At 35.1% G+C, this 20686-nt stretch overlaps 5 protein-coding genes, 1 long non-coding RNA gene and 1 other non-coding gene across 12 annotated transcripts in view; 4 read left to right on the top strand and 3 right to left on the bottom strand.

Moving 5' to 3' along the window:
* The first annotated feature begins 916 nt into the window (after positions 1 to 916).
* LOC108851260 (guanosine nucleotide diphosphate dissociation inhibitor 2) lies at positions 917 to 4074 on the top strand. The gene is made up of 13 exons (XM_057006841.1): positions 917 to 1078; positions 1405 to 1467; positions 1558 to 1641; positions 1718 to 1825; positions 1930 to 2102; positions 2200 to 2311; positions 2411 to 2491; positions 2597 to 2659; positions 2776 to 2877; positions 3008 to 3132; positions 3340 to 3550; positions 3627 to 3701; positions 3822 to 4074. Exons 1-13 carry the CDS (start codon positions 992 to 994, stop codon positions 3870 to 3872), a joined length of 1335 nt encoding a protein of 444 aa, XP_056862821.1. The 5' UTR covers positions 917 to 991; the 3' UTR covers positions 3873 to 4074.
* Positions 4075 to 4236: 162 nt separating this feature from the next.
* TRNAV-AAC (transfer RNA valine (anticodon AAC)) lies at positions 4237 to 4310 on the top strand. The gene has a single exon. It is a non-coding gene; the product is annotated as a tRNA-Val (tRNA).
* A 1755-nt stretch (positions 4311 to 6065) lies between these two features.
* LOC108833805 (cysteine protease ATG4b) lies at positions 6066 to 9233 on the bottom strand. Of its 6 annotated transcripts, none has more exons than XM_057009894.1 (10): positions 9000 to 9233; positions 8355 to 8424; positions 8024 to 8257; positions 7863 to 7948; positions 7738 to 7788; positions 7274 to 7653; positions 6997 to 7135; positions 6692 to 6747; positions 6530 to 6600; positions 6066 to 6446 (listed from the first exon to the last, which is right to left on the bottom strand). In XM_057009894.1, exons 3-10 carry the CDS (start codon positions 8232 to 8234, stop codon positions 6265 to 6267), a joined length of 1176 nt encoding a protein of 391 aa, XP_056865874.1. In that variant the 5' UTR covers positions 8235 to 8257; positions 8355 to 8424; positions 9000 to 9233; the 3' UTR covers positions 6066 to 6264. The 6 variants fall into 6 exon arrangements, with proteins under 6 accessions (XP_056865874.1, XP_018462704.1, XP_018462703.1 ...); XM_018607202.2 differs by having other exon boundaries at positions 8024 to 8242; XM_018607201.2 differs by having other exon boundaries at positions 9012 to 9233.
* A 404-nt stretch (positions 9234 to 9637) lies between these two features.
* On the top strand, positions 9638 to 11192 carry LOC108833807 (putative histone-lysine N-methyltransferase ASHH4). Its single transcript, XM_018607204.2, is given in 9 exon segments — positions 9638 to 9646; positions 9943 to 10040; positions 10148 to 10247; positions 10321 to 10399; positions 10477 to 10628; positions 10631 to 10656; positions 10739 to 10819; positions 10895 to 10995; positions 11179 to 11192. Coding segments are annotated over 9 exon segments (660 nt in total).
* A 1054-nt stretch (positions 11193 to 12246) lies between these two features.
* On the bottom strand, positions 12247 to 15841 carry LOC108833808 (methionine aminopeptidase 2B-like). Its single transcript, XM_018607205.2, has 11 exons — positions 14470 to 15841; positions 14257 to 14305; positions 14073 to 14171; positions 13886 to 13985; positions 13653 to 13798; positions 13481 to 13572; positions 13314 to 13408; positions 13078 to 13174; positions 12846 to 12989; positions 12543 to 12760; positions 12247 to 12409 (listed from the first exon to the last, which is right to left on the bottom strand). The coding sequence occupies exons 1-11, from the start codon at positions 14645 to 14647 to the stop codon at positions 12299 to 12301; spliced, it is 1329 nt and encodes a 442-aa protein (XP_018462707.1). The 5' UTR covers positions 14648 to 15841; the 3' UTR covers positions 12247 to 12298.
* A 1762-nt stretch (positions 15842 to 17603) lies between these two features.
* Positions 17604 to 19270, top strand: LOC130511022 (uncharacterized). The gene is made up of 4 exons (XR_008944802.1): positions 17604 to 17800; positions 18103 to 18195; positions 18281 to 18540; positions 18632 to 19270. It is a non-coding gene; the product is annotated as an uncharacterized LOC130511022 (long non-coding RNA).
* A 1276-nt stretch (positions 19271 to 20546) lies between these two features.
* LOC130511419 (uncharacterized) overlaps positions 20547 to 20686 on the bottom strand; it is a 2484-nt gene continuing 2344 nt past the window's right edge. Inside the window, exon 2 of the mRNA XM_057008400.1 lies at positions 20547 to 20671. Within this exon, the coding sequence (XP_056864380.1) occupies positions 20547 to 20671 (125 nt within the window). The remainder of the gene's footprint in view (positions 20672 to 20686) is intronic.

Below are 20686 nucleotides of genomic sequence, written 5' to 3'. Positions count from 1 at the left end.
GATCTCTAAAAGATATTATTAAGTATTTCTTTAAGATTTTATTTTAAGAATATTTTTAATTTAAATGTAAATATATATTTCCTTTTAATATTTACTTTTAAATATTAAATTCATAATTAATATTAACTACAATTATAAACAAATATTAATTCATTTTTACATATAGAATAAGAAATAAAATTTCTATAATATATATAACTTATATTCATAATTAAATTACTCCACCAATTAATAAGTGTAAAGTAACTTAATCCATTTATTAACTATATTATAAATTATTAAATTAAACAATAACATATATTCATGATTTGTACAACATGTATCAACTTCTTAAAGCTAAATATTAAAGTAAGATATATAAATTAATAAAAAATCATATTATAGTATACATATTTAAATTATAGTATTACAAATAATTCTATATATATATATATATATCAAGTATGGGACAGATTGAATGACATATATTAAATTTATATAATAAAAAAAACAAATTTGACAAGTATAAAATTAATAAATTTGTATTTAAATTGAAGCTTTAAAATATAAGTAAAATTAATATCAGCGGGTTATGTAAATGAATCCCCCATTTTTTTTATGTAAGAAAATTAAATGATGCACGAAAAATATACCAAGGTTACTCGCATTTGTATTTACACTGTTAAAATATATATATTATTTTATTCTTTAAAAAAAGGGGACAAATCCAATTGAAATAGTAAAACCCTTCTTTGAAAAAAAGGAAATCCAATTGAAATAAATTAACATTTACTGTAGAGGAATTATCATTGGCTAGCGCATATATGATTGATTTTAATATATTTTAGGAAAATACAGGATTTCACTTTTAGTCCTTACATAGTTTTAAATTTGACGATTTAAGCCCATCGAATACTTATTAAGTATTCCTACCCCACAAGCAACGCATCTCTGCGTGTTCATCATCTCTCTCTCTCAATCTCTTTTCTCGACGAGACTTTCTGGATCAAGCATGGATGAAGAGTACGAGGTTATCGTTCTCGGCACCGGTCTCAAGGAGTGTATCCTCAGCGGTCTCCTCTCCGTCGATGGCGTCAAGGTCTCTCCATTCCTCTTCTCTCGTAGCTTTTGATCCATGATCCGGATTACGATCTATACTTTTTTTAATTGGTATTATGATGAACGGATCTCAAAATCAGATGAGTTCTCCGATTGTACGATTTAGAGTTCGATGATGAATTTCAAAATGTATAATCCGGTTTAGTATAAACCGATTCTAATCAAACTGGTTTGGTTTTATGATTCGATCTTGATATATGTTTGGTTTATGATTACTTTAGAAATGGGGGGGACTTTGTTTGTTATGTGATTGCTTCGATCTGATTAAGCCAAGGCATTGGTTTTGGTGGATATGATGATGAATAGGTGCTTCACATGGACAGGAATGATTACTATGGTGGTGAATCAACATCTCTTAATCTCAACCAGGTTCTTCTTTCTCACCTTTGCTTTAGTGGTTTTGTGGTGGTTTAGTTTATTAGAAGTCACATTTCTTATTTGTATTTTTTTCATTTGCAGCTTTGGAAGAAGTTCAAGGGAGAAGACAAGGCTCCTGAGCATTTAGGTGCTAGCAGGGACTACAATGTTGACATGATGCCTAAGGTATTTTGTTGCCGTTCATTTCATTTTATGCCATGACTCACACTAAGTCTTGTCTTTTTCAATGTGATGGACTTAGTTTATGATGGGAAATGGCAAGCTTGTGCGTACCCTTATTCACACGGACGTTACAAAGTACTTGTCGTTTAAAGCCGTTGATGGAAGCTATGTCTTCGTTAAAGGCAAGGTACAAGCTTCTAATTCATGTATATTTTTTACATATGTATTTACAAAATCATTTTGCTGATAACCTCTTCTTCAACTGTTGATGCATAATATATCTGGTTGCAGGTTCAAAAGGTGCCAGTGACTCCTATGGAGGCCCTGAAGTCTCCTCTCATGGGTATTTTTGAGAAACGTCGAGCTGGAAAGTTCTTCAGTTATGTTCAGGATTACGACGAGAAGGACCCCAAGACACACAACGGGATGGATTTGACCAGACTTACAACCAAGGAACTGATTGCGTAAGCTGATGATTCCCTAATCCCTTCCTAAGCTTGATTCTGGTTTTTTCTGACATTCTTTTTAGTTAGACTAACCATTTAGATGACATTTTGACAGGAAATTTGGTCTTGATGAGAACACTATTGACTTTATTGGTCACGCAGTGGCACTTCACACCAATGACCAACATCTCAATCAACCCGCCTTGGATACTGTGATGAGAATGAAGGTGTGCTTTTGTCAGACTTGTCTCCTTTTGTTTTAATAGTTCTATGTTTTGTTCTGAAGTAGTTAAGTTTGACATTCTCGCTTTAAATGGTTGGCTTAGCTCTATGCGGAGTCTCTTGCACGTTTCCAAGGAACCTCTCCATATATTTATCCTCTCTATGGGTTGGGAGAACTCCCTCAGGTTATTCTCTCATTCTGATATTTTCCTTGGTTGCTTGAATTTTTCCTGAAGGTTTAGATGATTAATTTCTTTAGTGACTCTTCTCTATCTGTTCTCCTTGTTCAGGCATTTGCACGACTTAGTGCTGTCTATGGTGGCACATACATGTTGAACAAACCTGAGTGCAAGGTATTTCTCTTCCTCCTTTTTATACCTCTTTGTTTTTTTTCTTGTGGTGCAAGTCTGGTAAGAAGGGTGTGAGATGCAGGATAGACTCATATACAACAATGTTAATATTGTGGCAGGTAGAGTTTGACGAAGAAGGTAAGGTTACTGGTGTAACATCTGAAGGAGAGACTGCTAGATGCAAAAAGATTGTGTGTGACCCTTCTTACCTGCCCAACAAGGTAATATTGAAGTTCTTAGCATGTTCAACGTATCAATTATGATTTAAGCTTATCCTTCTTCTTCTTCTGGTTATTTGCAATTATGTGTATGGAATGTTTCATGATATGATGAGTAATCATGTTCGAACAGGTTAGAAAGATTGGCAGAGTTGCTCGGGCCATTGCTATTATGAGCCACCCTATTCCAAACACCAATGACTCTCACTCGGTACAGGTCATCATACCCCAGAAGCAGCTTGCCCGAAAATCTGACATGTGAGTTCCCTTTAATGGTTCTTGTACCTAAGGTCCATCTCAATATCATGTTAAGATATGTTCTTAAGCTTGCTATAAGATTCTCCTTCGCTCATATGTTATTTTGCCATTTTTGAATTATAGTGATTTTTGTTTTGCTATCCGTTACCATTGTCTTTATTATTTATGTTGGTTCTGATGTTGTGAGAGGTTTCTATGCTCTGCCAGGTATGTCTTCTGCTGTTCCTACTCCCACAACGTTGCTCCCAAGGGAAAGTTCATTGCATTTGTGTCCACAGATGCAGAGACTGATAACCCTCAAACTGAGCTAAAGGCTGGAATTGATCTTTTGGGTCCCGTTGATGAGATATTCTTCGACGTGTATGACAGATACGAGCCTGTCAACGAGCCTGAGTTGGACAACTGCTTTATATCAACCGTAAGCTGAGACCAATCTTTAGTTTCTGTTTCAGTTGACTGTTTTAAGTATCTAACCCTTTCGTTGGTGATCACAGAGCTATGATGCTACAACCCACTTCGAGACAACCGTTGCTGATGTGTTGAACATGTATACTCTAATCACTGGAAAGGTAATGTCCTGAAATTCCTTATGTATGTATATGTTGATGCAATGGAAAGAACAATCTCTGGTTTCCTTTACATCTTTCAAATGAATTTTTGTGTTTTTTTTTTCCTTTCTTGTGCTGCAGCAACTGGACCTAAGTGTTGATCTGAGTGCAGCAAGTACTGAAGAGGAATGAGGGAACCGGTGGTTCGCTCTCTCTAGTTGTTGTTTCGACTCTTGCTTTTGTGTTTTTCTTTTTCTTTTTTGGGTTTGAAAGACCAGTGCTCATGTTAGTTCCCTTAATGTTGAATTCGTTTAAGACTTCTTCTTTGTCATTACTTTGTGTTCACTTATTACTCTCGTTATTGTTTTTCAGAATATAAACGTGTTTGAATTTAGTGATGCATTAACTAAGCAAAAACTTGAAGAGAAAATAATGACTTAGCTTAATTCATGGATGGATCATGGAGGCGAGTTAAGTTGCATTGGATGGCAACTGGCAAGTGGATGAAATTATCTAAGACTAAGTTATAAATGAAATTGTTATCACACTGACAAAAGGTTTCGTGGTGTAGTTGGTTATCACGTCAGTCTAACACACTGAAGGTCTCCGGTTCGAATCCGGGCGAAGCCAATTTTTTACTATTTTGAGCATCTTTTGGCAGAACTTAAAAATGATAGCATTACTAGTTTTTTTGAAAAATTAACGCCGTTGCGGGGGATCGAACCCGGGTCACCCGCGTGACAGGCGGGAATACTTACCACTATACTACAACGACTTTGTTGATAGCAGGCAGGAGTGATATATGTTCTTTTGTAAAAACTGGGAGCAAACAAAGTCAAAGACAGACGGTTGAGTGCTAATTCTTTCATTTTTCTTAGAGAAGGGGAAACATATCTTCGGTAACAAATTCAAGTATAATGACTACATAATTAATGAGAGTTTTTATCTAATCTATTAAAACTGAAGTACAACTATGAATTAATCCTTAATTTTTCTCAATAATTACAAAAGAATGCCACTGATCAAAATACAGTAGTTTTACATTTTTAACTCAAAAAATTCGTATACCACAAATAATGCTAAACCATTCTGTTCGGTTGAGAATTTAATTACTTAAATTTGACAATCACATATTCACACACCCTTTATGGCACTTAGCATTAAATAACATGTAGAAACAGAATAAAGCTTGATGTCTTGATATGAGTAATTCCTAAAGTTTACACTATCATTAACTTCTGCATGATTCATCATTCAAATTCCGTTTTCTGTTAAAATTTTATATAGATACGATTTAATCTACCAGCAACATTTCAATCTTATGTGTGCGTGATTAAGGGCCTTCAATATAGGCCATAAAATCCCTAAATATCTGACTTTTGTTTTTGGAAATATCTAACTATTATATACATAAAAAATAAATTGCATCAGTAAAATCACTGTGATATATTTTTTTTTTTCAAAATCCATTTTGTGAAGGCTATAATATGGCAATATATAGAGTAATTAATATTATTATGTCATCTAATTATGTATTTTTATAAGATGGTGCATATAAAATACTATTAATTATATAATTATTTATATGATGGACCAATACAATTAATTATATGATGACATATATGATACATAATAGTGATTAGGACTGGCATTCAAGTATCCATTCTAATTCGTTTCGGATCTGTTTGGATTTCGGGTTTCCGAAGTCAATGATTTCAGTCCCATTTATATATTTCTAAATTTCAGTTCGAATTATGATTAGGGCTGGGCGTTCAGGTATCCATTCGGATTCGTTTCGGATCTGTTTGGGTTTTGGGTTTTCGGGGTCAAAGATTTCAGCTCCATTTAGTTCGGGTTCCGATAACCAATTTATTTATTTTTTTAAAAAAATTCATTATATATTTTGAATTTCTTAAATTCTATAAGTAAAATAATATATTGTATATAAATCTGAATAACATATGTCAGAATACCTAAACTTAACATATAAATTGGTTTAGTTTAAATTTTGGATCAAAAATCAATAATTTTTAAAAATATTTTTGGTGTTTTGAGTGTACTTCCACTATGTTAGATATTTATATTTGACTATTTTTATATATTTTCAAGTATTTAAACCAATCTAAAAGTATCATATATATTTTGGATGTTTTATATACATTAAAACTAAAAATAATTAATATATATATATACGTATATAAAACTTTCGGATACATTTTGATATCTAAAATACTTCGGTTTGAATTGGTTGTTGTTTCGGTTGTCTAAATATCAAAATTTTGAATAATTTGGATATTTAATCAATTTTGGTTCGGATTTTGTATTACTCTTTCGGATCGTGATCGGTTCAGTTCTTTAAATTTAATTTTTTTATCTATTTTGATATTGATATAAAAAATAAATAGCAATATATTTTTGAAATATATACCCGCACGGGTGTGCGGGTCAAAATCTAGTTTTTACTTTTAAAAGCACAACATCAAATCTTTGCATCGATGAAGAAAGAATGGTGTCTTGAGACGTAAACTGTGACAATTCGGACAAAGTTACAAAACGAAGAAGAATGATGTCTTAGTGAAACTGGTCAAAGTAATTGCCAATCATCTTCATGCTCCTCACCAGATATCTCTGTAGATGATGCCACAGCGCTGGTTTCTGCAATTCCACGCTCACCACCTCTGTGAGATTGAGTCACCGTGAACAACGGAGCGCCGTTGGAGTCTCCTGCTAGCTTCGTTGCTCGGATACAGAAATCATCAAAATCATCTGTGTTATAACAAAGTAGCAAGTGATTTCAGCAAAACTACATAAACCGACACAAAAGCGTATCACTAGAAACCAGTACAAACCTTTGTCCCGGCAATAGAATCCAAGAGCTAGCGATGGGTCTAGTGACTCCAACGGAACATAACGAAGTGTACTGTAGATAGCAGATAAGTAGGAGTAATTAACAAATGAGAACCAAGTAGAAACAAAGAACTAAATGAGGCTAAGATTATCATTCAACTCACTTGCAATGGTAAGACGAAGTGTCGACATCTTGAGTTTCTTTGTTCACTGTCACTACCTACCAACCATTACCGATAAGAGGCTTAATCAGTGAGACCGACATGTGAGATGAAGCACATGGATGATTAATATCAGTCCCCAAACCAATTAGACAGTAGATATATTAATGTGACAAAGACTAATAATTATATCATGAATATGGACCATCTGGATATATCTCAAACTTCGAATCAATTCATGCCAGATCAAACGTTGAGTTTTTTCTTTCATAATTCTAAAAGGAGTTATAAGGAGTGATCAGGAAAACCTGTTGAACATCGTGTGGGTCAAGGTAGAAACCTTTGTCTTCTTGAACTCCAACTATGTAAGTTGATGCACCTGGTTTGCCACCCAAAATCCCAAGGCTTTGAGGGAAACTGAAAGTGGCTATCAGAGATGGAATGTACCTGGCAACAAATTTAAAACCCCTTCTTCTTTCAGAAAGATCTCACTGATTGCACACAAATTCTGTTACAATCATATTCTCTCCATAGTGTATAGTTTAGATTCATGTGCGTATCACTCAACGTGATCAAGTTTCATACCTTGGGTTCACTTTGTCAAGTCCAAGAACCAGTGGGACCAAGAGAAGAACTGAAGTCCACTCAGTTTCTCCTTCTGAATATTCCAAACAAGTTTTGGTGACATCTTCTATACAGAGAATTGGAGCTCCACCTCTCTCCCCATCTTCACTACCAGAAACGATATGAACAGCCATGGAACACGAGCGGCCTTTGACCTCAGTTTCTTCTCTTTTCTTCCGAGCTAATGACTCCCATGACCGACAAACTGCATATGGTCCTACCCATGACCCAGCAGCCAGGCCATATGATTCTCCAGCTAGTATAAGATTATGTATCGAAAACGCTGAAGCCTCAGAATCACCAAAAAGTTCTAAGATCTCTAAGTATTCCTCTTCAGGCGGCTGCATCATCAAACCCAACAAGCTCATTATAGTATTGTATATTTAGTAATTAAGATAGAGGCGGGAAAACAGAACACAACTAACCTCAGATTCTTTTTTCCTCCAAGACCTTCCCAACCTTTGAAATAGCAATGCCTGTTAAAGATGGATCGCATAAGAGAATGTGTAAACCTCAAGCTAAAAGATGATAACTAGTTACAAAAGCAGACCTGTGCAAAGAGCATCTGGCCGCTTCTAAGCATGCAACCCCAACCAACATCACTAGTATAAGTTGTGTCTCCAATAGGCTCAAAACCTGTAAAAAAATCAACACAATGAGTTTTCTGTAACAACTTTAACTCTAGCTTGATTTTGAAGTGAATCTACAAACCTCTACGATACGTCACTAGTATTAAGGACGAAAAGTCTTGTCTGAAAGCATCCAACACACAGCCAGCAGCATCTGCATCTTCTGAGGATTCACCTTCTGAGATTTTGTAACAGACACCCAGTAGCCAAATCTCACTCGTAGTGCTGGGAATACCGGTCCTACTCGGTCCTAAAACACGATCCTGAAACCTCCTAATAGCCCCACTAGCCATAGAAGAAGCTGTGTTTACAATTACTGTCCAACCGTTAAGTGGGGATTTATCACGTGTCTCATCTGCGGTTGACGAAGAACATTTTGAAGGAAGAAATCTATCACACATAGCCTTCATTACCTAGACGTAGTAAAGACCCAAATGCTGCAACATGTCTTGTCTCATAAAAGCAAAACTAATCCCAGAGAAACTGCAATTGAGAGATTAAAAAATGCATCAGGTTAACACTGAACATAATTAGCTCTCAAAGTTAGCTAAATCACACAAATTTAAACCACAAAAAATCCTCACAATTTATCTCCTATACACTTAAGAATGAGAGTTAGCTCACAAATATAAAACTAAAGTCAAAACTGATATAAAAGCAAGCATAAACCACAAAAATCCTCACAGATTATCATCTACACTACAAAATCAGAAACAAACAGAGCTTCAACAGGTTTATATCATCAGCACAAGAATGATCTAATGAACACAAAACGATCAAGATAGAAAAAAGGCCATAAAAGCGTCATAGCTACTCGATTCCGATATGCAACGTCTCCATACTAATCGAGATTCGAGACGAAATCATGCAATCGAACACAAGAGACCTCTAACGCAGATTCTCAATCACGGATCTACAGTAATTACAATTCCGCAACTATACAGTATTATTGCCAACAGAGGCGCAAGAGTAGAGTTCGATTAACCATAAAATCAGATGCACAGAGATTCCTTAGTCCGATTCGAGAAGCGAGATTTGGACACGTTTCGAATTCATACCAGAAGGATCACCTTGATAAGACCAATAGAATCGGTTCAGGCTGACTAGAGACGACGGAGATAAGACTTGCGGCGAGAACGGGGCTGCGAATCAACGGAGACGAAGGATGCAAGTTTGAATTAGAGAAGATCGATTTCGTGTTATCATTATCAATCAAGGAAAATATGTATTAAAGTTTCGTGTTGTCTCTCTCTTTCTCTTTTTTCTTTTTTTTTTACGTAATTATCTTTTGCTTCGAATCCGGTTGATAAACTTAAATTAAAATTAATTAACATAATCCCAGGCAATAATTAAAGATAAATTAAGATGAATAAACGTGGATGCGACTATGGACTATACAACAATATTAATATGCAAATTGTTATAATTTGGGCCAGTCAACTATATTAAAGCCTATTCCATTAAATATTAGCGGGCCTGCATTACTCAACGAACCTACAGTTTTACCCTTTGCGCGCGTAGTATTTAAATAGACCACCACCGCAAAACTGCCGCTCAATTTCTTCTTCGCGTCTGTTTGTTTCACTCTGATGATCGCATCCACACCATTGTTCCATCACCGTCTGTACTTGATTTTCAGTCGAAATCTCAAAAATTAACATCAATTAAGGGACTATAATTCGAGTTTCTCCTATAAATGGCTAAGGTGCGTTCGATCTTAAGTCTTTAGTTTTCTTTATTTGTTTCTCTGTTTCGTATTTTCTTTACAGTTTCCTCTGTTTTTTTTTTCTTAGGGTTCTTGTCTGAATCGAAACATGAAAGGGTTCAAAAAGTGTTCGAAGAAGATCAGAGGATCTCCGGATAGATTGAATAAGAGGATGCCTATCTTCATATAACGCAGTATCTTTTTTGATTCGTTACAGATTCATGTCTATGGTTCTACTTTACAGTTTACACTACTTGTTTTCACGTGATCTTGAGTTTTAAGATATCTACCTGAAGAATAAACTTAAAAATAGGGTTAAAGATCATGGCATATTCTTTTCTTGTTCTTCATATCCTGGTTCTTCAACTCTCTATGGCAGTGATTGTAGTTGTGGGTAAGCTCCATATCTAACTCTTGTCTCTATTTCTCATTGTTTTATGTTTTTTTTTGGTAGTTCGTATGTTACCTGATGTCAACTATCAACACATTTCATTTTGATAGGATGCTACTCTCAAGCTGTTCGTCTAGTTGCAACTGCAAAAGTGAATGCACCAACAAGCCGTTCCAACGAAGACATATCAAGAGAATGAAACTAGTTCAGGTTTGTATGTTACAACTTGGCTTACAAAAAATGGTCTACTTGAATATGTTAGCTGTTTTTTTTTCTTTTGTAGACAGAGAAATGTGGATATGGGATTGCAGCAGATGAAGATATCAATCCAGGAGAGTTCATCATTGAATATGTTGGGGAAGGTGATGTTATTATTTGGTTGCATTATACATACTTGACTTACTGTACTGCTTATTAAACTGTGACATATTCACTGTAGTTATCGATGACAAAACTTGTGAAGAAAGGCTCTTGAAGATGAAGCATAAGGTCGAGACAAACTTCTACTTGTGTCAGATAAACTGGAGCATGGTGATTGATTCTACTTACAAGGGGAATAAATCAAGATACTTCAATCATAGCTGCAATCCTAAATTCCTAATACAGAAATGCATAAATGGTTTGTTTAACTTATTAAGTAATCATCCATCTTTTCACTTTTTCTTCTGATCCAAGTTACATTTTTTTTCTGTATTCATTAGGATAATTGATGGAGAGACAAGGATTGGCATCTTTGCCATACGTTACATAACCAACGGAGAGAACTTGACATATGATTACCAGTAAGAACATTTCCTTGATTGAATTACTTAATAGTAGTGTTTGGTTGTGACTTGAGAGACTAATAAATATAGCAGGTTTGTTCAGTTTGGTGCAGATCAAGATTGCTACTGTGGTGCAGCATGTTGTAGGAAAATGCTAGGTTCAGAAGCTAGTAAAGCTAAGAACATACCTGCATGTAAAGTAGTGACCTGGAAACCACCCAAGTTAAGATTGAAAATTAAACTATATGATGAAAAGCTTACATAGTAATGGTATTGTTGAATAGATTTGAGTTTATTTTGTAACAATTACAAACTTGTTGTTGCTATCTAGTCATCTCTTTAATCATTTTGTGAATTGGTATATGCTATTTGGTTAGGTGAAGAAGACTAGGGGTTAGTTTCAATACTTCAATCTCGATTTTTGACAAGCTTATCAGTTCAGAGGGAAAGAAAAACAATTTGGATACCTCAAGACAACCTCGGAACAATCGTGGCTGAAAGGAAAACATGTCGCTCGGACTACATTGGTGTGGTTTTCATGTTGGCACGTCCGCTAACCAGAGGTAAAATTTAGTTTTTCTTTTCAGATACATTAGCTCTGCTCATCGAGCCCCTCTTTAGTCCCTTGAACTGATTCATGGACTCATGATGTGAACACCTTTTGACTTTAATATTTGATGAGTTTTCAAGAAAGCACTTTGTACTTACATGACTTCAGCTTAGTCCTGTTACTCACCATATATCTCACTGTCAAAAAATCTGTAACAAAAACAGTTTTGTCATTATCCAGGTAACGTACGAGAATGATATTACCGAGAGTATCGACATGTCCAGAGAAGTTTGGAAACTCATATCTGTTTGAGTCTTTTATCTCTTTGACATTGTTTCAGCCTTCCATTCTTTACCTTTTAGTTTCTCTTGAACTGTGCAAATTCGTCGTTAACTGGGCGGTTTAGGCTGTAGAAACCAACAGAAGTTTCTCGGTTGGAAAAGTATGTGTGTACACTTTGTTGCTGTATCCAACTCGAATCAGTGTTATTATTATGACATACATATCTTTTCAATCTTTGGACCAATGTGTTGTTCATGTCAAACCCAGGGTGGGATTGGTTAATAATATAACCAACCGGTTTGTTCCGTCTGTAACTCTAGCTAACAAGCACGTGATCCTTCTGGCCACATCGTCAGTAGGTTAGTGTGTTCGTTGTAGCGGTTGCTACTCACGCGCCGGTGACGTGGGGACTAAATTACCTACTTACTTGACCACTTCTCTTCCCAATCATTTGTAATCTAAGGTAACTTCTATCCCCCCCAAAGCAAGAAGCTTTACACCTCCGTTTATCTTTCTATGGAGATTACTAGTAAAGATCATTCATGTTCAACAGACGTTTAAGGTTTTAATAAAAGGATTCAAAGCTGTGGTAACGATGGGAAAAGAAACCAAGTATGCAATCTCAAGAACATAGTATATAAGAAAAAACGAACAGAGGATCTGAATCAGTAATCATCTCCCTTGGAAACAACTTCTTTGCAAGTAGGTCGCAATAAAATGGTGTGTTTAAACTGTGATACATAGCTTCCCTTCACATCACACAGAGGAGGATACGGCTGAAATAAGAAAAACAAGAGAACAAGATTTATAAGCATTAAAAAAAAAAAAAAAAGAAAAGATTTATAAGCATTTTTTTCTCCTCAGGATCATTAAGACTAGCGTTGTGATTTGGTCTAAGAAGAGTGTTACCTGAACAATGCCAACTTCGCACAGATTCTTTAAAGCCATTAAGTATTTGGTTTCACCAATGCGGTCCAAATAACGTCTGCAGAAGGCTAGAGTGGAGAAGTTGTTGTTGATAGTTGCAAGTAGTTGTTTTGCTCTAGGCAGCCTTAAGGGGACATGGCGAGCGTCAAAGTTCTTCATGTAATGACTACATTCCAAGTCTTCTCTCACAAATCCTTTCCCTGCAAGAACCACAAAACAGATGATCATCAATCATATTGGTAAGTCCCAAAGATTGCAGTGACTTTTTTTTTTTTTTTAACTTACCAGTTGATCCAAATGTTTCAATGGCATAGAATTCACCCTCTTCCATCTTTGTCTGGTCACCTCCTTTGACTATGGGAACTGATTTGCCAGCATGTATCTGATACGGGCCAATGTTATGTCCATTCAAGTTCCTGATACTTTTAACTGCCAAAAAGTACAAAACAAGTTAGGGTTTATTCCATCAGGCATCAGATAGTGGTTGCTAGATTTGATATGGGATGTTCAATAGTACCTGGGAACACTTTTCCATTGATTTCAACCTCATAAGATTCCATCACCTCCTGAATTGCAGCACCAATGTCGCAGAGACGAACATCTATTCCAGCTTCCTGAACCAGGCAAGAAACATACAAGGAGTTAAGATTGATAACAAGTCAACCCCTAAATGAGAATCACTTACTAAGCTCGAAAACACTACAAAGACGCTTCATTCTACTAGTAGTAGCAAAAAAAAAGAATAATCAGCACCTTGATACCGGTATAAGTAGCTTCACGGGAGGCTGCTAGGAGAGGATCATACATAGGATTGAACGCAACTGTAAATGCACAGTCAACAATATGTCCTGCAAATAAACAAGAAGATATGTTAATTTCAATATGAGGAAATTAACATAAGGAAATTTGCTGTCATATACCATCAATATGTGTTCCAAAATCCAGTTTCATAACATCGTCGTATTGAAGGACAGTCTTGTCTCCGGAGTTTGGTGTCCAATGAGCAGCAACCCTGGGAGTTTAAAAAAGGCATGAGAGAATGAACATGAGTACTTAGTGAATTGTTGATAGGAAGAGAAAGTTGAAACCAACCAGTTCAAAGAGCATCCTGTAGGGAAAGGAATACCAGCTTTCAGACCATTCTCTGATATAAGCTTACGAACAGTATCCTCAAGTGTCTCGCATATATCAGTCATCAACATTCCAGGCTTCACTATGCTTCTTACATATTTTCTAACCTAAAAAATTATCAAATAAATAAATAAAAAATGCCAGACAAGAAAAAACAATAATCTATGGTCATTTATTCTGTTAAAAAGGTCAACCTGGCGATGAACTTCTGCAGCCTGGCGTACAGAGTTGTATATTGGCTTCTCCAAACGCTCTAACTCTCTCTTCTCTTCAGATGTTGTTCTCCACAAATTGCTACATTACTCAGATTAATACCATAGTGTCATGACAAGATAAAAAGACTCAAACAGATGAAAAAGACAAAAGCTATATCAAACTTACTCATCCTTGTACTGTTGGATTTCACCTTCTGGAAACTCTCCAGATGGGAAAAGCTTAACTACAGGGATTGTAGGTGGATCAGTCTGTTGGGTCTTCTTCCTGCAAACATAACCGAAACCATCACTAAATCAAAAACACCAAACCAAACAAACTGAAAGAAAAGGACAGAACAAAAACAACTTACTTGCTTTTACTCTTCTTTTTCTTCTTCTTCTTCTTCGTTGATGTCTCACCTTAAAGAAACAACAAAAGAAACATGCAAATACATCAATCAACCTACTGACAATGAATCAATCTAAAGGATCCTTTTTGAATCCTAATGGGTACATGAAACAGAGTCGCATAAAAAAGCTCAAAACTACATGATCAAACAGAACACCAAGAATAAAGTATTCACCTTTGCTTCCATCTTCTTCTGCGTCTTCTTCGTTCTCTTCTACTGCATCCTCTGTAATCTCAAGCTTTTTCGAAAGCTCAGACTCTAACTGTTCCTCCTCTTTCCCTTTGGAGGAGGACTCAGCGCCTCCATTCTCCACAACGGGAGCTACAACGACTTCAGGGATTTCGCTCGCCATCTTTAATTGAGACAGAGAATAGATAGATAGATCCCAAACTAGAAATCTTACTGTGGATTCGAAGAACGGGTAAACAAAGACCTAGGAGATGATCACTGAGGTAGAAGGATCCACTCGAAGAACTATGTTCAGTTGCTTGAGTTCTAAGTAACTCACGCTTGATAGTTGGAGAGAGATATTTAGGGTTTAAGAAAGTAATAATATTATTGATTGATTTAAAGCTTTGTCGTGACATTACAATATATAGTAAAGTCAAAAGGAATATTAAACTAACTAGGAAAAGATAAATCTAAAAATATGGAAAATTAACAATTAGATAATGATAGTATAATATGTGACTTATTCTGTCACATTAATCGATCGTACAACGAATAAGAGGATCGGAGAAAGCTTCTTGTATTCGAAGAGGTAAAAACAAGTCTCTTCCCTTTTACTCTGTTGCCTCCGACACTTTTTTTACGTCTTTTGTTTCTGGAAACCCTCGGAGTTTTGGGTATTTGCACAATTACACTCTTATTATTTACAATAACAACCTATTACTATGTATTATGTCAACACAGTTCGCCATCCTTATTGGGCCTTGCCGATATCTTATCATGGGCCGGTCTTGGTAATATAATGTGATAAGCTTGTCGAAATGGAGGGAGATTGAAGAAGAGAAAAGATGAGAAAGAAATTAAAAGGTTGAAACCTAGATTTTGTTCATTACAAAGACTTTTTTCTTTTGGGAACAATTCTCTTATTACAAAGACTAAACTTGTTTTTATAAGAAGTAAATGAGAATAGCAAATAGGAGGTAACGTAGACTTGGGCCTCATCTAAGCCCATCAGAAAGTTCAGTAAGCAATCTTATCATAATGCTAATTTATAATTGATAAGATTTATAATTGGCAAGAGTAAGAGGAGAAATATCACCGAGTCATGTGTAGTGAACACCAGCTCGAAGCAATCCCCTATATATCGATTTATATAGAACCCAGTTCACAGAGATTTATTGAATATTCATAGTCATCTAATCAACAACTGATTTCATTACCCTCAATAAGCAGAAAACGATAGAGATATCTAACCAAGACACCTTATTGGGCTAATTTATACGCTCACTTAAAGGAGCCAACGTCGGCGTGCTTCTAGCAGTACTCGATCACTAAGCTGATCGGATGTTGCCGGAGACGTTCGGGAGCAGGAACTCAAATGTTGGTGTCGGCGCAATAATCGTCGAGGGGATGTGATATCGTCATCGACTGGCGTGCGACAGCTTCTTCGACCTCGAACAAGTGACCATCAGAGATCTTCAACAAGATCTTTTTCGTAGACATATTGTTACTTGCTGTGCAGAGAACATAGAGAAGCGATGGTGAGAGTCTATTTATAGAAGAATATAACTAATCCATCTAGTAGAGTACAACAGCCAGTCAGAGGAATACAAGTGAGTTAAACAACAACACGTCAACTCCTAAACCATATAACCAAAAACCACGTGCCAACAACTAAACACACAAGGGGAAACATCAAAAGGAAATAAACCAAGTCTAAACTGATTTTTCAAGGTTGCTTAGTCAAGACCTGACCCTTACCAAATGGTCAATTAGGAAACATTTTAATGGGCCACAATTAATATAAGAAACTCATTCAGTTTATATATTAATTTACAGAAAATATATGATGTTTGTGACTATAACTTTTTTTGTAAAATAAATGATGGTAAATAAAATATAAGAGTTATAAGTGAATTATATGAAAACCGGACAAATGAATACAAGTGAGCTAAACAACAACTCGTCAAACTCCTCACGAAACAACCAAAAGCCACAACTTTACAAGCACACCCTTTTTTTTTTGAACAACCAAAAGCCACAACTTTACAAGCACACCCTTTTTTTTTGAACAACCAAAAGCCACAACTTTACAAGCACACCCACCCTTTACAAGCACACCCAACAACCAAAACACAGGAGCATGACATCAAAAGGAAGTAAACCAAGTCTAAACCGTGGCCAGATATAGCAGGGGCCCATATATATTTCAGTTTTTCAAGGACTTACCACACAGCGGGCTACCATTTATATAAGAAACTCATTTAGTAAATAGAATTCATTTTATATATTACTTTACAGAAAATAAATGATATTTTGTGTTATTATGAAAAAAGGTGTGTAAAATATATGATGGTATATAAGTGAATTATATGAAGAATGAATTTGTTTATTTAATTGATTAAAAATTAATGAAAGGTATTAATCTAGGTTTGGCCTAAAATATATACTATGTTTCTAGTCATCTTATGTTGTTGTTTTTTCTTTGAACAACTATGAGGTTCTAGTCATCTTATGTTGTTGTTTTTTCTTTGAACAACTATGAGGTTCTAAGTTGTGGATCAATCGATGAAGCACAATTCATGTAATTCAACTCTTTTGAGAATCCAACAAAACTTAAACGTATGAACTCTCAGTTACTAGATATTCTAAAAGTTTTAACTACTATCTCAACTCATCGTTGTTAGCCCATAGACATTGTTTAGTTAGACTATACGTCTTAGAATTGGTGTCGTCAAACAACCCATTCGCAGCACAACGCAATACAACTTTCCCAGTTTTGATTTAGAATGGTCATATTAAAATTTTACATATGAATGATTGGGATATAATCAAACTTAACCTATTATAAAATCAAAACGCGTTTTTATCCTGCTTAACTTTCTCATCCTAGAAGCCCATTGGTTAGAAGAAGAAGATGTACCTAATAAGCATTTCAAGAATCTATTACTATAAAAGATGGTTGCTTCTCTCCTGTTGACACATAGGATGACACGTCAGAAATTAAGTCGCTGAGCGTTCGACACGTGTCCTCCTTTAATGAAACACATCGTATCTTTGTTTCTCTACCATCGGGACTTTGATTTGGGCTCGACGTCGCGTTATGTTTGGCGGCCCAAAGACCACTTCACCTGTAGAAACCCTAATCTGCGATGAAGAGTACATTTGTGTTCTCCTGTTTCACATCGATCGGCGGAGGCGATGACGTTCCAGTTCCGTAACGGAGGCGTTGTGATTTCTTCGACTTTAATCTCATTGTCTTTAATCCCACTAAATCGAACGCCCACTACGATCTCTTCGGTTAAGTTGTTCAGTCGGCGATCTCATGTATAAATAGGTTCGTATCTCGATTCTGCTAATCGCGCTCTCGAACTGTATCGTGTTTATTAGCTCATAGTAGTGGAAATTGTGCTTCTGTATTCACAGTTTTATCACGCTCCTCCGCTTGAGTTCAACATCATAACTATACTTTTTCATTACATTTTTAGCTTTTCTGTCGTGTTGAATCATTATTTTCCAGTTTTCTGTTTATATCTTTGTTTGACATATTTTGAATAACACTAATTAAAACCGTTCATTGATTGTTCTATAGTTTTTTATTTTTCTGATTATAACCGCTTGAATTCATCTCTGATTCAGACGGCACGGATGGACAAATTAAACCCGCTTGAGATCATAAGTCTGATTCAGACGGCGCGGATGGAGATCTTCAAGGGCCTCAGAGACACAAAGGTTAACATATTAAATCGGTTTTGTTGGTATGTTATCCCAGAATCGGCTCTGTTTTCGAGTACTGACAGTATCACTTTCATTACAGGGGAAGCAGTCAGTGTGTTCTTGAAGAATATATTTTGAACAACTCTACTCCCTCTTTTCTTATTGTTTTCCATTAGCTACTATGATGAAAACCATCATCTGTCCGCTAACACATTTGTCAACGTTTCTGTGTATATATTTCAGACATTATCTATTTCAAAGGTTCAATTGATCCATATGATATATATATTGTACTACCATATGCATACTGAAAACGACATAAAGAAAGAGAAACATCATGGTTAACTTGAATATTGACAGGTGTGTTACATAAGAAGCACTATATATACGTTAATCAGTAGAAGTTTAGTTATGTGTGTGAATGATTGTTTGTTCACTTTTTTTCACACAGGAGTGTGACAACGTTTAGCGTGAGTGTTATCCAACTTGAAACTGCGCTTTGTTTTATCATGTGTATGCATACATGGTTTGTGATGCTGTTGGAGTAAAGGAAAGGAACATTATGAAAGCATCTTCAACTGTCACTACTGAAATTGTCGATCACAGATAAGTCTTTTTTAAGGAGAATACAAAATCAATTTTTGTATTCAGTGATTCTGATATGTTTTTGTAGGTATGGTACAAAGACAGCAGAGGCGACAACCAGACAAATGCGGGGTTTGGAGCAGCAGGGCATGCTCTTAGAACAGCGTGGACAGTTTTCATGATCAGACAAGCTCTCCCAAAGAGTCTGTAATAAAGAGTGTGTTTAATTGATGTCTAAAACCGCAGTTAAAACGGCAGCCTAATAAAAAAAAAGGGAAAGGAGCTTTTTTAAATCAACCGAGAAAAAGAGTTATAAGTGGATGCTGTGTTGTTTGTACATCAGTTTCATTGCCTTGGTGCAAAAGCAATACCCATTTAAAAAAATAGGTTTTGGTTATTGTTGTTGGGGCATGTGTTTCTTTTAGAATCAATAGCTATATGCAAACATAGACACAATATTTTTTATTGGGTATGCTTAGTCACTGAGAATGATAATTTTTTTGTATGTCATGCTGCTGTGTGTTTATAATCTTTCCTTTAAGTTGTGGTTATTACAAGGGAGAATAATGAATGAGCAAATTATATTGAAACAAGACGAACAAAGTGACCTTCGTATCAAAACGTCTTAGCATGAATTAGTGCTCACTATAGTAAATAGTTAATTTTATTATATACATAAAAACAATAAGAATTCCTAATAGATGGATGATGTAATAATCATGCAAGCCAATTTCGTAGATTATGCGTGAAAAAACTTCAGTTACATATCATGTATTAGCATGTGACAGCCAAAGACAACTATAATATAGATTTTTAATCACAATACAAGTTTGTTATACATTGTTAATTATAAATTTGATCACCAACAAATTCTGAAAAATGACAGTATTGTTATTTGTATGTAAACTTAGATAACATGAGCACGACACAACAATTTAGGTTTAATATATTTTTAATCTATTTTATATTTTGCACCAATTTTTTTTAAACGTTAAATACTTCATAAATAATTTTTATAATTGATTCATTTTCAATTCAATTAATCTATTGACGTCAATATGTTAACATGTATCAATTTTTTCAAAATTCATGTAATAAAATACAAAATACATATATTAATCGTAATTTTTAATATTATCGTAACATCATATTTACGTTAAAAACTAAAATTATTATTACTATTAAAAGTCTAAAAAATTAAAGAAAGAGATTAGAATAAACAAAAAAAAATCCATCATCCCAAATTAAAAATAAGCGGAATTCAACAACATTAAAAATAATTTATAATCTATCTTCATTATCTTTATTGTTACTTGAGTTTTTTTTGGTCAGCTTACTTGAATATATTTGGTTCCATAAAATATAACCCTACTTTAAATATAAAATTAAATACATTGAACAGAAAAACATTAAACATAATAATATTCACTTACAAAATAAATGCAAACTATTTAAACTAAAACTGTAAAAATTAAGAAATAAACAGAAAAATAAAAACCGTAAACGTAATAAAACGTTTTTCTTTCAAAACTCATATAAAACACATGTAAAAAAATATACAATTATATAGTTACATACATTACCTCACACGTAATGTATATCCCGCCCGTAGGGCGGGCTGACCCTAGTTGATCATAAACGAAAGACTTTTGATAAGATTGCTCATAAAATTGCTTAATATAACGAAAGATTGTCTCCATCGCAAAACACCATTGGTTTATATCCTTATAATAAAATAAAATAAAATAAAATGAAATAAAAACAAACAAGCTAGTTAGGTTTCATTGAAAAGCCCATTGGTTCTCCTTGGCAATCTCTGCTTCTTCCTCTGGTGTAAAATCATTCACGATGCTAAACTTTGCGCGAATCTCTGCAGCATCATTGCACGCTGTGATCATATCAGCAACTGTCTGGCAAGCAA

This window comes from Raphanus sativus, chromosome 4, assembly GCF_000801105.2.
Source record: "Raphanus sativus cultivar WK10039 chromosome 4, ASM80110v3, whole genome shotgun sequence".
Taxonomy (NCBI): Eukaryota; Viridiplantae; Streptophyta; class Magnoliopsida; order Brassicales; family Brassicaceae; genus Raphanus; species Raphanus sativus.
The sequence above is the reverse complement of the archived record's forward strand: the minus strand, read 5'-3'. Positions and strand labels throughout refer to the sequence as shown.